General features: G+C 48.6%; 1 protein-coding gene across 4 annotated transcripts in view; it reads right to left on the bottom strand.

Annotated features, from left to right (window-relative positions):
• LOC146869769 (triggering receptor expressed on myeloid cells 2-like) overlaps positions 1–11742 on the bottom strand; it is a 143865-nt gene extending 132123 nt beyond the window's left edge. For 2 of the 4 annotated variants that reach the window (XR_014966055.1, XM_085614790.1), the window contains exon 1: positions 11583–11718. Coding sequence is in view for 2 of the 4 variants with exons in the window: in XM_085614790.1 (XP_085470916.1) it covers positions 11583–11646 (64 nt within the window). In the remaining 2 variants the exon portion in view is untranslated. Of the gene's footprint in view, positions 1–11582 lie in introns of all 4 variants that reach the window. The other 2 variants (XM_085614809.1, XM_085614879.1) reach the window with 2 other exon arrangements.
• Between the last annotated feature and the right edge of the window lie 3527 nt (positions 11743–15269).

Below are 15269 nucleotides of genomic sequence, written 5' to 3'. Positions count from 1 at the left end.
AAGCCGGACACTGTTCCATCTAGGCTGAAACTAGTTGACCCACTGTGAAGCAACTTATTTGTTCTATGTTGCTTTAGCACGTTTTTAAGAGGATTGGTACAGAGATAGTGATTAAAGGCTGTTTCTCTCTTTTCCAACTCCTTTTTATTTTCACTGTCCTGCACTGCACTATTACCATCTCCACCAAGTAAGAGAATACATACTATCTTTCAATACAACGATTATCAGTTACCTCTGGTCTTTCTCCTTCTGCGACTATACTTTGTTGGCTCAGTTGCAATCTTTTAGCCACATGATTCCCCTCGAGGCTTTGAGGAAAAGTGGCCAAGATTGAAGGATGACCAGATGATGACACTGGCCTCTCTTGGCAGTTGATGGAAATCCTGACAACCCTCTGCGTCTTCTGTCTAATGTTTCACTGTAAGGTTCAATCTGGAGTTGTACAGTTCCTTCTCTCTTGACATACTTGGGGTGGTGTTGTTTCTTACAAGCCTTTCTCCTCTAGACCATCAGTTCCTATATGTTTGTTTAGTATAAGTATTGGGGATTGGAACTAGATCAGGTCGGTTAACTTTCCCTTAGACCCTTTTGTCTCCTTCCCGGAGCAGAGTATGATGACATCCAAGCATGAGCCTTGGCCGTCGCAGTGAGGACATGAAGGCCAATAGAAAATGGGCAAAATAATTTAAAATGTCCTCTGAACATTGTTTTGCTTTCTATTCTGGGGGTTGCGTGATTGGGCCTGGGCTCTTTCTCACAGCCATCCCCAATCACCGAACTCCTTTTAGAAAGGTGGGCTGTATGGTGCAGGTACAATAGGGGCATGGCGAAGGGGACACATTCTTTATTTGGCACTGAGTAACTTTTGCCTACCAGGATGCTGCTTGGATGTTTCCTTTTCCGTTCAGTGCTGGAGGAAATACGTTTGTTTATTCCTATGCACCTTCCCTGACCCCTGCAGCTGCTTATCAGATCAGGCTGTGACACAAAGTTTGACTAATGGAGTAGGTAAGAGAATGTGTCACTATTTGTTTTTATTTTGTAAATCTGCACAGACCCAGCAAGGCACATACTTTGTGTATGCTGCATTTAAATAGTTCCTATCATTATCAAGGCCATGGATGAAAGACAACAACAAAAATGTCCAGATAACTGGTGATTAGTGATCCTGCTGGAGAGCAATCCTTTGCCTGTTGGTATTTTTGAAATGCAGTTAAGCTGTATTTTATGTGGATAGCTCAGTGGGTTACTGCCTTTGTCACAGTGATTCTTGTGTTACTTGCAGTTCAGAAGTTATAATCCTAACATAGGACAGTGGCCTATGAACTGTCATCAAGGAGCTGCATACAAACATTAATGGTATAGTTAGAACTTCCCTTTTTTGTGTTACTATATACTTACATTTTTATTAGTAAAGCCAACCCCCAACCACTGGGGTATGCTTTAAATCCTTAGTTTGTGCTTCCCCTGCCCAAACCTTCTCAAAATATACTGCCCACCAGTATGGATGATATCTTGTAATCCTCATTGACTTATGTGACATTCCCTATAGACTGACTTACATACTTGTATGATTCATTGTCTCTGTATAATGTGTGCGTGATGTAAAGTACTGTGAAAGCCTACACTGATATGAGTAGCGCTATACAACAAATGAAATGCATATGAGAGAAGGGCTACGGAGAGATGAGGGGCTCTGGTGGAGGATGGTAGTAATGGTATCTACGGAGAAAGAGGTCATTGGTGGGGCAACAAAAAAGACTTTCGCACTAGCGCTAAAGCCGGCTTTGTCATGGCTTTTCTGTTTTTATTTAATTAGCAGTCAGGTCATAGGGCAACTGTGGAACATATTTTAAAATATGTGCTAATTATATTTACTGCTATATTCAATGTTTTAAGTTTGAAGGTGATTTTACTAATGTTTTTTACAAGAGTAATGGAAGTGAAGCTGGATAATGGCTTATATGGGGCTGGGGTCCAAGGTCAGCTGTGAGATAAGGTGCACAGGAGAGGAATGGTAGAAAATTGGATACTCGTGCCTGGAAGTACTTGTGTTGAAGCCTGGCCTGTTGGAATTTGAGGGTTTTCACTTAGGTCCAGACATTGCTCGTACTTTCAAATAACTCTCCACATGCTCTGTATACACACATAATCAATCTGTTGTATCAAGGTGACTGTTTGCAAGTCAATATGATGCAATCTAGGGCGTGTAGGCTACCACAAGAAGCAACAAATTGGGCCCGCAGTGACCCACCCAAATGCACCTTTGGCCCACCCAAATAAAAATTCCTGGAGCCAGGCCTGGCTGAGGCCCGCCTAACTCCAGTCAACCAGCCTCACATGGATGACCAGGAGATCTGCCTGTTCACCTGCAGTGGCCTTCTCCACAAGCCTGAGAGTTCGAGCCCCCGCCTGCTATTGTTGCAGGGATTCTGCTCATGCACAGAACAATGTGCAGGAAACCAGGGCCTCGGTGTATTGTTGTGTACCAAAAAAGCCACGTCAGTGCCTAGAACCCCAATCCGACTAGCAATAGTGTCTCATTCGTTCTCCGTACTACAGCGAAGCTACCAATGATTAGACAACCTAGAACATGCAACTTAGTAAACTCTCCGGAATAGTGGGAAACAAGAACACTCTTTCGCTCACACTCATACTTGTCCACAACGTGAGTAATAAGAGACACGGTATAGTTTAAAATGTTTATTTTAACTAACGTGCTCTAAGGTGCAGTAATCGAGCCATTACTAGCAGCAAAATGCATAGGAACAATATAATCAGTATTGTTACAATTCCATAAAGCACAAAAGGGGAAATCACATTATAAATAACAGTGGAAATAGTACTATAGCGCCTTTACCACCCTCCCCCTGCTCATGAGCTAGTTTAGAATAATTATAGAGGACCTCCGGGCTTTGTCAGCGAGACCCCCTACCTACGAGATCAGATGCAATGAATGACATCCCAGGACCAGCACAGCTCTTCATTGTTGGAAAGGGTTTTCTCCAAGTGCCTTCTCATGCATGTAATGCCATATTAAAAGCACCCGAGTTTCAGTTGGGCCGTTGTGCTTCATGTCTATGTGCGTGGGACTGACCAAAGTGAATCAACAGCATACATTGTTATTTGACCTTGAACACGCTGTGCAGCACGGTGCCCAGCTAGATATGTGAAAGGCTGACAGTTCCTATGTGAAGAAGCGCAAGCAGAGTTTTTACGAGAACAGAGCTATGTAGTGTCGTGTGCAAAAGCGGCCGAATGACGGCCAGGAATCTATTGCTTATGCTAATTTAGCAATGTGTGCAGTTAACCCCATTTCCTCACTACACTATGAGCCAGTGGTAAGCCCTGCCCGCCCACTTCTAGCTTGGCCTGGAGGCCGACTGCAGATAGTCTTTGGTTGGCCCACCCACTGCCCCGTCCTGAGGGTACCACTGGCAATTCTGCTCCCGTAGGTGCTCTGTTGCTTGGCAGCCACCACTGGCAGCGTCCTCAGCGCAAATGGCCACAACTCTTCCGTGCCACGCCTAGTTTTCTGTGATGCATCAGCCCAAGGTCTGGCACCAGCCCTTCACTGCTGTTAACCTGGCGGCCCCTTCCTCCTGCCGGCCTCCTCCATTACTAGCCGCCTGCCTCCTCTTGTTAGTGCCAGAGGACACTGTGTTGCCAACCAATGCCTGCCCCGCTGAGGGGGAATAGCGTATGCATTGGAACCTGAGCGTGCCCCACGTCAGTTCCTGCCTGCAGGCCCCTACCCCAGCATGGCACCAATTCCAGCCTTGGAAACGTCTGTTGTTACCGGATCTCTGTGAAAGCAGGCAGTCCAATGGAATGCCTGGATGGAACGCCTGGAGACCTACTTTGATGCCATGGACATTGAGGAAGGCAGGAAATAGCCCCTGCTTTTTCACCTGGGTGGTGCAGACGTGCATAGAATCCCCAAATGTGTGGCAGAATCTGGTCTGCTGTGCACATACACTACGCTCAAGAATGCCATCCTTGCACACTTTCAAACTTTTGCAAACCCTGATTATGAGCATTTCTCCTCCGCCAGGCATGGCAGAAGCCTGACAAGTCGGTGGATGTGTTTCACAGCCATTTGAAGGAGCTGGCGAGCACGTGCACCTTACCAGTTGAAGGAGGTGAGGTGAGAGCACAGTTCATATGGGGGTGCCCCTCGTTGAAGCCCGACATGTCAATGAGGGACATCCTATCCCTAGGGTGGTCCAAAGGACTCTCTAAAGTGAGAACTACCGACATGGACACAGCATGGCACTTGTCTATCAAGAAGGATCCCGACAATGTCATCCGCAAAGAGACTTGGAAGACACAGACTGAGACACCCAGACCCAAGGCGACAAGCCGGCCCTGCAGGTGATGTGGGGTCCTTACCCCCACTCAGGTCCATCCCCAGCATGAGGGAAAACATGCACTGCATGCAGGACACTGAATCATTTTTCCAAAGTATGCCGCTTTACCCAGAGGCAAGCAACAACCGAGCCAAAGAAGACCATCCACTGTCAATATGCACCCCAATGCGCTGGCAGGGAGAACAACATGGACGATGGCTAGCAAGATGTCACCCACGTAGGGAAGACCACTGAACTGCATCACACAAAGTCTCAGTCTGCACCCACGTGCCTCCTGAAAGTCCAAAGCAAGCCAGTAACTACTCCAATCAACACTGGAGCTTCCATTAACCTTATACTGCAGATTTGTACTAGATCCTGCGGGCCCTGCCTTCCCTGCGTGCCGCCAAGGTTAAAATCTATGCTTTTGTTAACAGCTCGCCTCTGCAGTTGGCAGGAGTCTACCATGGCAAGGTCACCCATCATACTATGTCTGCAAACTCCAAAGTCTATGCCTCACAGGAAGGTACTGGATTCCTCCTGAGGTGCCAGACTGCCCAAGATCACAAGCTGGTACGTTTCACTTTCAGTGTTCATGCAAATGATATCAACCGACTTACGCAAGAGTTTGCTTCTCTGTTCAATGGCATTGGGTGTCTGGAGAGCAAGACCATCCGCATATCGACGAGTTTATCACACCTGTAGCATTCCAGCACCCGCAGATAGCTTTCCAAAGTAGAGAGGGAATTCAGGCTCCTTGAAGAAGCAAGCATCATTAAAAGGGTGTCTGGCCCGACTTCATGGGTTTCCCCCACTGTAGTTGTGAAAAAAATGAAACAGCCTGATGCTGTGCAGATCTGCATTGACATAAGAGTGCAAACCTGGCCATCAAATGAAAACGTCACCTGACACCAATTATTGATGACATCATTGGGGAACTCTTGGGGTTAAAGTGGTTTTTCAAAATGAACCTCTGTTCTGGCTACCACCACATAGCGCTACACCGTGACTCAGGCCCCATAACCATGTTCTCCACACTCGTGGGTCTCTGGCCGAATATAATATAGCATATTGAGAGTGGATGAGGTTTTCCTGCACATGATCAAGGAGGTGTTGTTTGCCTCCCAGGGGTATTGAACATGAGTGCTGTCATGTCACTCGCCATTGAGCCTTATTTACTAGGCTAAAGGATCACAGCTTAACTCTTCACAGGGAGAAATGTGAGTTCCTGAGGATGAACATCAGATTATTCAGCTACCAGTTCTCCTACCTGGGCATAGGTCCTAACCCAGCGAAAGTGAGAGACATTCAAAATGCTCCAGCACCGTCCTCCGTGTTAGAAGTCTGTAGTTTCCTTAGCTTGGTAACTTATTGTGTATGGTTCATGAAGAACCTGTTGGATGTCATTAGGCCCCTCCATGAACTCACCAAGTCCACCAGCCCATGGGTTTGAGGGGAAGAGCAAGACCAAGCATTTTGCAACAGGAAGGAAGCACCCTCCGCTGACACTACTTTTGTTTACTTTGGCCCAAAGTACAAATCTCAGCTAGTAGTGGGTGCCAGCTCCACCAGATTAGATACTGTACTGTTTCAACGTCAGGACTGTGGGAAGGGGCCCCTAGTTGCCTACGTGAGCGAGACAGTCACGCCTACTGATCAGCGGTACTTTCAAATTGAGCTGGAGGCTATTGCAATCCACTAGGGGTTAGATCAAAAGGAAATTATGCTGTTCCTTATGGGTCGGAATTTAAATAGTCACAGGAGACACGGATCCCATAATTCCAATGATGTGGAAATATACTGGAAATCCAAGATTTTGGATAATAATGCCCTCACACACCCTTGCAGGTGTCATGCTGCATCATCTGGGCTGCTCCTCGTCGGGTCGGCGGTGCAATACCTTTATGCTGGACCTTCTGCTCCTCTTTGAGCAGTAAAAGCCCCTTTTGTCCCCTTCTATTGTTCTTAAATCCACTAGAGGTGCCATAATCTCTGCATGTACTTGTAAGGCCACCCTTTTACCATACTCTCTGACCTTAAGCTGCTGATTCTGCTATTCTGGAGGTCCGCATCCAAATCACTCCAGAGACTTGAGAAATGGATCCTGCAGTTACAGGAGTTCAGCTTTACTGTAGAGCACCGGCCAGGCACGCACAACCCTGCATGCTCGGCCCGTTCACCTCCTCTGAAGCTATGGAAGTACAGGACACAGAGGAGTATATCCGCCTGGTGGTCGAGAGATCCAAGCCAATCCCCATGCCACTATTGGATTTTATAGAGGTCACGGGTGAGATAACTGCCTGCAAATTACCATCCAAGCGGTACTAACTGATGACTGGTGTGCCCTCCGCTGCCCCTCTGAGCATCGTGCTGAAGATTTGAGGGGAACACTCCAATCGCTACATCACATTCAGCAAGAACTCTCAGTGCCAGTAGAGGGCTGTCTCATGTCTCATGTGAGGTCTATGACTAGTCCTTCCCAGCAGTGTGAGACACAGGGCTGTCCTCTTAGCTCATGGAGCCCATAAGGGTGTGATGAAGTCCAATAACAGACTGAGAAGCAAGGACTGGAACAGATCAATGCGCGGAAGAGCTGGCTAGAGACTGCCCTGCTTGCCAAGCGACCAGCTAGCCAGACTGCTCCACACCTGTCATCGCAGTGGAAGGACCCACCGCCCTGTGGAAGAGTGCGAGCATGGATTTTGTCACTCTACTCCCGACGGCTCACAAATGCTAATCCTCGTAGATGCCCTCCTGATATCCCGAAGTGGAGATCGTGCCAACCACATCAACATCGGAAGTCATCCTAGAACTTGAGAAAATCATGGTTCCCATGGGCTGTTAGGAGAGATCCGCACCAACAACGGCCTACCGTTCAGTGATCATGACTGGGCTGAATATCTCCATTCCTGGAATACCAAGCATCGTCGCATCTCTCCGAGGTCGCCCCAGGCCAATGGAGAGGTGGGGAGATTTGTGAGCACTCTGACGAAAGTAATGCGCATTGCTGCAGCGTAATCAACACGTTTCTATGGGCATACCAGCTAATACCTCATTCCACCACAGGCATTGCCCCGAGCCGAATGTGTTTTGGATGGATAATAACGGATACCATTCCCCATCGTCTCCTGTGGGCAGACCAACCCAACCCCCCAAACTGTCTGACTCTTGACAACCATGCAACAATAAATACACCTCTCGCAGGCGGAGTGCCAAGGATAGCACCTATCACATAGGAGACAAAGTGTTGTTCAAAGACTGACACCAAGGAGGAAAGTTCCACCTCTCATTAGAAGCGTTGACATGGGCAATCACAGACATCAAGGGCACCATGATAACTGCCAAGAAGGGAGTAGAGATTGTCAACTGGAACATCTCCCAGTTCAAAAAGGCGTCCCTATTTCACAATGGCGCACTGTCAGACGGTGATGCTATAGAATGCACACCTGAGGACAGCCCGTCACGTCCCGACGGGGCAGCACAGAGGAGACCTAATGACACCCCAGCTACCGATGGGTCAACTCACGCACCATCAGTCCTGATGCTAAGTTGTTGTGCCGCCTCCAAGTCAGCAGCGCCCTGGTGCAGTCAGAACCCCTAAGACTGTTGAGGCCATCCAAGCATGAAGACAGAGGAGCAGTAGTGGGTGGTATGACCTAAGATCCAACCCGACCCATCTCGACGGTATGCAGACTTTTTGGTTGACTAAGGAAGAGGGGGGGCCAATGATGCTACTGCAGAGGTCGAGGAAGTGCCTCTACCAGTTTACACTTTGAAGCATATTTAATGTGGAATGACGCAGTACAGCGCCATAAGCAAAATTGCTGCACTGAGCTGCGTCATTTCAGAAATGCTGGGAAGCACTGTATTTACAAGAATATGGCACACCCCTATGCTCTCCCCTTATCCGGCGGACAGACAGCAGTCATGCGCTAGCGCAGGCACCCTTGCACCATGCTGCAAGTGTGCCTGCATTGCAGGGATTATTGTGTTTGTGCAGGAAGGGACACCTTCCTGCACATAAAATATAATTAATGGCATTTTGCTCCTTCTCTGTGTGCTGAAGAATGCAGCAGATATAAAAAAGTGCTAAAAGCGAGGAGAAATGAAAGTATTTTTCCTCATATTTTTTCTCGTTCACCACTTTAACGCCTTCCCTGGAAAGGCGTTAGTTTTTGGAGCTGCCTCAGATTTACGAATCCTAGTGAATCGCGGAAGTGTCAAATAGCCATGGGTGTTATTTGGAACACCCACAGCAACACCTATGACACACCCCTTTAATGCAGAGTACTGAGTGAAAGAGGGCCATATTTAGAAGGCTGTGTAAAACCACACAAAGTGGCTTTGCGTGACCTTGTAAATATGGGCTCACAAATAGCACCACCGTAGTGTCAAAAAAAGTGACGCTTCGGTGGCGCTAGGGCTTATAAATATGCCCCTTTGTTTCTATTGTCTAGTGACTCTGTTTAATGAGTGTTCTGCTTTGTCTTTTATTTTCTTCTACTTTGTGTTAAGGGAGGGATAAAGTGTTACGTCATGTTTGAGCAACACCATGTGGGATGCCCGAGGGAGGGGAGTTTCAGGTATCCTCCCGTGTGCATGCTACCATATGGTCTATCCTGGTGTCCGGCGCCCAGGAGTTAATAAATGTAGCCCTTCGGAGGGGCAGAGTCAGTTCAGTGGCTACTAGTTAACTGCAACTTTGTGTCCATGTTTTTATTATTTATTTATTGTTGAAATTTTATACAGGAGCGGCCGGTGCCGGTAAGCGCAGTGGGGCAGGCTGGCAGGGAGTCGATAGACAACGAGGAAGGAAATTAACAATAAAAAAAAAATTAAACCACTTACCTTGCGCTTGCCACATCACCAACTCGGTGATGCAGTGAACGCAAAGCAAGTGGTTTTCTTTTTTTAAAATCTTATTTGCCTCATTGTCGTCTATCGACTCCGCCCCGTCCGCTCCACCGCGCTTACCTGCACCGGCTGCTCCTGATTTTATATAGCACAGACTTGGCCCGAAGGCATCAGAGCGCTTAACCCCTTCGCTGCTTCTGTCGGCCAACGGCTGTCGCGAACACTACCTCCACCCCCGCCCACCTAATTAAACCGCCGCACCGCGGCGGAATTAAAACCGCAGTTAAGCGGTTAACATCAGTAGAATTATACAAGTTACAGTTATAATAATTACATTCAGACATATTGCATCGGTAGCTGCGACCAGTACAAAAGCAGCCATTGGACAAGGGGTGGGCCACGTTCAAGCATTGATTAAGAGGGTGTGGACACACAAGGAAGGCAGCTCATCTCCTGGATAGAGTACTTAGGTATGGTCGAGGGTGATTTAGCCGGGGTGTGTCGAATGAGAGGCACGTGCAGGCACGCGACACACCACAGCCCCCTGTCGGGCACCTCTGCCCGTTGTAAGAGACTTGGTAAACACCACTGTAGAGAAACAACTTGAACCAGACCTCGAGCCATAGATAAGCATTGCGTCGAGCTGATCCAATGTTTCCCCCATTCGCTAACACTGATCCTAGGGCCTCATGTTATTAGTTTTAATAGAGCTATACACTTTCCAAGGAACTTTTACCAAACTTAATGTTCATTCTCGTCTTTTATTTTTTCACGTCATTATATCCGGCTCGTAAATGCCCCCACCAGCGGTGATGTCTTCATCCAAGTCCGACTAAAAAGCTTTTTAGCCGAACAGACTTTGCACGTTCGTCTTTTTCAGTTCACTCTACTCGGCTAAATATGAAAGTCCCAAAATGCAACGCGCTGGCGGCTAAAATACCGGAAGCGGCTGCAGATGTTGTACTAGATACTGCGCCATGAAGCAGCTAAGAACATGCTGAACGGTTTGAACATTGTGGTTATGTGAAGCTGTTCTTTTAAAGGGACACTCAAGTACTTAATTGCTAATATGGTACTGCCAAAATATTTGTCTCAATAAATGTCACTGAAAAGATAAAAATGGCACCCATGTCTGTAAGAAGTGGTGTTATTTTTATTGGGGTTACCAGGTGACTTCATGCCACCCGGAAACCTCTTTTCCAGCCCAGCAATTTAATTTCATAAAGCAGGGCATTATGGGAGTTGAAATGTCCCAGTCCAAACCCCATGTTCTGTGAATAAAATACAGAACATGTCTCCGGTGAAGTCACCATGTGCACTGCACTTCAAAGATAGCTAGATGTAGTGGGCCTAGCAGACTTCTGAGTCCCGGTGCCACTGCACTTGCTGCACTGTTGATAGCGGCGGCCCTGCAGCAGGCCACGTGCCCTGTGCCTTTGAGTGGGAGACGTGCCTCACTGTGGTTCCCATACAGCATCGGCTAACATCACTCATCCACATGATAAGGTTCAACCATGACACTGGGTTCAATTTGCTTTCATTTCCCAGTGGTTTTGCTGCTGCCGCCATTATAGAGCACCCCCTCTAGTCTGTTTTTAGGTCTCGCCTGACCCAGCGCATGCGCTGGTCTGGCAAGACTTATTGAGAGGGCTCCAAAAAGTGCTACAAGGCCAGCCTAGAGCTACAGTGCATGTGCGCGGGCGCCGCGCTTTACCGCGATTTACTTTCACTTTCGCGGCCGCAAGGCCGCTTTGATGTTTGATCGCGATCACTTTCACGGCTGCTTGGCATAGCAAATAGGTCTTGCTTTTGGGACCTTATAATTATTTAGTTATGCAACTGTTGTATGGCTAAACACTTATAAGGTCTCAAAGGCGAGACCTATTGGCTATGCCAATGCTTGTTTATGTTGGTTAGGACTATCAGTTTGGTTATTCGGTGGCCTCACTGAATTTGCCCAATATTAGTTCTGCTTCGGGCTCTATGCTTTGCCCCAGATTTTGGTATTCAGATCTGGTCATCTTATGTCTTGGCGGAGTTGAGCCCATTGGGGTAACACATGAAAACAATACCTTGTAAAGGAAAGGGGTACAGCCACATAATTATGAGTCCCGGACACCTGCTAATCCGTTTAGCCGCATTCTCAGAGGGATATCAGAAATTATTTTGTGGAGTTTGATAAAATAGAGACTGTTTAATGAGATCCCTCTGTGGGGAAAGGCTTGCTCGTTTGTAGGACCTTAAAGAGGAAAATAGCCGACGCCTCCAGTGAAAGGAGGAACAGAGACATCATTTCATATTTAAATTTAGCGAACAAAGAGGATTTTAAGCCAAGTAAGATGTCTGAAGCAGAAGGGGGTGGGGGGGCAGCAGCCATACCTGCAGAGTGCGTGGAACGTGTCAGGTGCAGGAACAACCCGGTGAAAAGCAGGAGCGGGGCCATGGCTGCCCAGGATCTTCAGTGAACGCCACCGCCTCAGGGCGCTACTGAGCACTCACAGCCTGGAGCCTGAGGAGAAAAAGAGGAAGAAGGCCAGGAGGGGAAGCGAAGGCCTGCTGGGGCCAGAAATAGACCAGCTCACTGTGGAGGAAGTCAAGGGGTTGTGTAAACCTCCAGCACAGCAATGCTTGTTTGGAGTGGGCTGAGTGGGGGTGTATCCATAGCACCGCTGTTGTCGTCGCGGCCATGTTGGGACAGTGGTCATCTGTGGTGGATCAGTGGTTTGGGACTGGCAGCAGCAGTGTTGTGGTCCAGTGTTGGTGGCCACCAGCCGGGCATGCAGCGCTGGCTCTACTAGAATCTGCCCACCCCCCCACTCTCACTGCACTGCACGTGCAGTGCTCAGGGTGTGTGAGGTAGTGCTGGTGTGCAGTGTGCTGCTATAAGAGGAAGCAGGGAAGGCAGGGGAGCAGAGCACAGCCCCCTGTCTCCCAGCCCTCACAAGCTACAACAGAGCAGATACTGATCAGATCATGGGCCCTGGAGGAGTAGGGGCCCTGTTGCTACCACCCCCTGCCCCTTGGATGCCTATACTCCAGTGCTTATAGTGGCCTCGGATGCGGGGCCAGCTTAGTCCCAGTGTAGAAGTTATCTTCTCAAAGTCCAGTGCAAAGAGTCCAGTTCACAGGGGAGGATGGTGCGAGGAGCAGGGCAAGCGTTGAGGATGGTCATCGTTGTAGCACAAAGAGAAGGCCAGGCACCACGGATGGTGATCGCTGAATGGTGAAGATCCTATTGTGTGTTGTGGACAGTCATTTTTGGAGCTTTGCTTTTGGGGTCACCGTGTGTTGTTGAAGCTGTAGCGCGAAGTGCAGATTACATGTTGCTGGTCGTCGCTAGTGGTCACTGTATCGCGAATAGTCGCTTTCACCAGAGCTTTGCATTGGCCGTTATTGTGGGCGGCAAGATCTGGTAGTGAAGTGGCCCGTTCATGGTCGTGAACAACTGAAAACTGAAGGATTTCTCCCTTTTCTTCCGAAGAGTGCACTCTGATGTCAGTCAAGGGTCCAGAACCTGGGGAAGCACCTCTTGGGGATCAAGGACTCATTCTAGCAGAGTGCAGCAGGGCGCAGGCAGGTCCAATTGTAGCAGGTCAGCAGGGCAGTTGCATGAAGTCTTCTGTAACTGGTTGTGTCCCTGTAGCTTAAAACAGAAGGTAAACCAGCTGACCCTCGGAGTCACTCGGATTAGCCTGGGATGAAGGGAGCAGGTCCAGTCTTCCTTCTCAGAGAGCAGGGCAGGTCTCATGCAGCAGGGCAGTCCTCTTTCTGTAATGTCCACAGGCTCAGGAGTGTACTGAAGCGTAAGTCTAAGAGTCCAATATTGAAATTTGGTGCCGGCTTTGAATTGGGAGAAATTATCCAAATCCTTGAAATGTGTAACCCACACCTTTGCTCCAGTACAGTGTTCAGTCTTTTGCTTTTTCTCTTTATAACCATATTTTATAATATTCCAGAACAGCTTTGTATTATTCAATTTTGCGTCTTCTAGAAGGTTTTGCCAACAACTCGATTGGCCTACAGTTTTCCCCTTTTTTCTATAATTTTTCCTTTTGTTTTCAATAATTTCATTTTAGGTCCAGGAAAAGTGCTTCCACTCTTGTTGAGCGTGTTGGTTTCCTGAGTGGTGATATGAGTTTTTGTATAAATGGCATTCAGCATCATACCAGTCTAAGAAAGCGCTTCTTCCTGCTGTTCTCAATATTGGTGGATTATTTTGTCGTCATCCAAAAGGATGCAACTTTGACCATCATTACAGCGAAGAAAGCAAGACTAATTAATTCCTTTTCCTGTAGATAATCTCGGATGATTTCTATTAGGCCTGGGCCAAAATTCCGTTCCGCTCGCGGAAATTGCGATAATTTGGCATTTTCGCGTTCCGCAGAAAGCGCGAAAATGTCAAAATTTCCGCAATCCGCATCTTACCGGTAATTTTTTTCTTGCTCACGCTGTAAAAAAATACATTCTCGCGTACGCGCGATCGCCTTACCTGAATCGCCGCGTTCGCCGACAAGTTTTTCCAATCCGGTCGCGTTCTCTACGAGATGTTGGATTGTTGGTAGCCATTTTGTGCTGTCTCGCGACAGTTCGCGCCCGCATTAACGTCATTTGTCGCGCGATCACGTCATTTGTCGCGCGATCACGTCTTTCTTCTCGCGATCATGCACCGCGAGAGTATGAAAAGATTGAGATCTCGAACACGTCATTCTCCACCGCGAGCGAGAGCGTGAGGACGCGGGCACGTCATATCGAACGCGAAAAGGAGAAAGAGACCCCGAACACATCATATCCAAAGCGCCAGGGAGCGAGAGAACGCGATCAAGTCATTTTGGACACGCCATCGACATCCGGCAGAAGTAATGTGAAGCTCGAGAACTCGAACATGTAAAATTTTCAATTTGGAGAAGAATATCAGCTCTAGCAGCATGAAACCTTCTGCAAATGATGATTTGGATGAAAACAACTCCTCAGATTGACATTTGGCTGTCCTTTTTTGTGCAAGGAGTCCTTTTTAGGTCTCGCCTGGCTATCGCGTAAGTGATCGCCCAGCGAGACTTATGTAGGCGCTTCAGAAAATGCTCCCAAAGGCTTCCCAGGCAGATCGGGTGGCGGTTACACGCACAACCACGCACATTCCATTTGCCACCAGCTACTTCCTGCGCGTGCGCCGCCTCACGCATTCAGAGAGATTTAGTAAGGGGCACAAGACCTTAGGAATGCGGTTAATGGGCAGTGCATGTGAGGCATTCAAGTGCGAAGCTGGCATCTGACTTGAAAGCAGCAGACTGCTTTCGCCAGCGCGCGCTTGGCCTCACTTCCTGCATCCCCTCTTACAATAATTAACTTTCGTTATAACTCACACCCCATATGCTCGTTCCCTCCCACCCTTCCTTTGATGTCCTCTTTTCTTGTTGTTTACAAACCACGCCACACACTGCTGCACGCCACACACTGCTGCACGCCACACACTGCTGTACGCCACACACTGCTGCATGCCGCACACTGCTGCACGCCGCACACTACCGCACGCCACACACTGCTGCACACACTGCTGCATTACACACTGCTGCATTACACACTGCTGCACGCCGCACACTGCTGCACGCCGCACACTGCTGCACGCCTCACACTGCTACACAAAACACTGCTGCACGCCTCACACTGCTGCACACCTCACACTGCTGCATGCCACACACTGCTGCACGCCGCACACTGCTGCACGCCTCACACTGCTACACAAAACACTGCTGCACGCCTCACACTGCTACACAAAACACTGCTGCACGCCTCACACTGCTGCACGCCACACACTGCTGCACGCCTCACACTGCTGCACGCCTCACACTGCTGCACGCTGAACACTGCTGCACGCCGCACACTGTTGCACACCGCACACTGCTACACGCCGCACACTGCTGCACGCCACACACTGCTGCACGCCACACACTTCTGCATGCCGCTGCACACCACACACTGCTGCACGCCACACACTGCTGCACGCAGCACACTGCTGCACGCCGCACACTGCTGCACGCCACACACTGCTACACGAATCACTGCTGCACG

Source organism: Triturus cristatus, chromosome 1_1, assembly GCF_964204655.1.
Source record: "Triturus cristatus chromosome 1_1, aTriCri1.1, whole genome shotgun sequence".
Lineage (NCBI taxonomy): Eukaryota > Metazoa > Chordata > Amphibia > Caudata > Salamandridae > Triturus > Triturus cristatus.
Note: the sequence above shows the minus strand (reverse complement) of the source record. Positions and strands in the feature narration are given on the sequence as shown.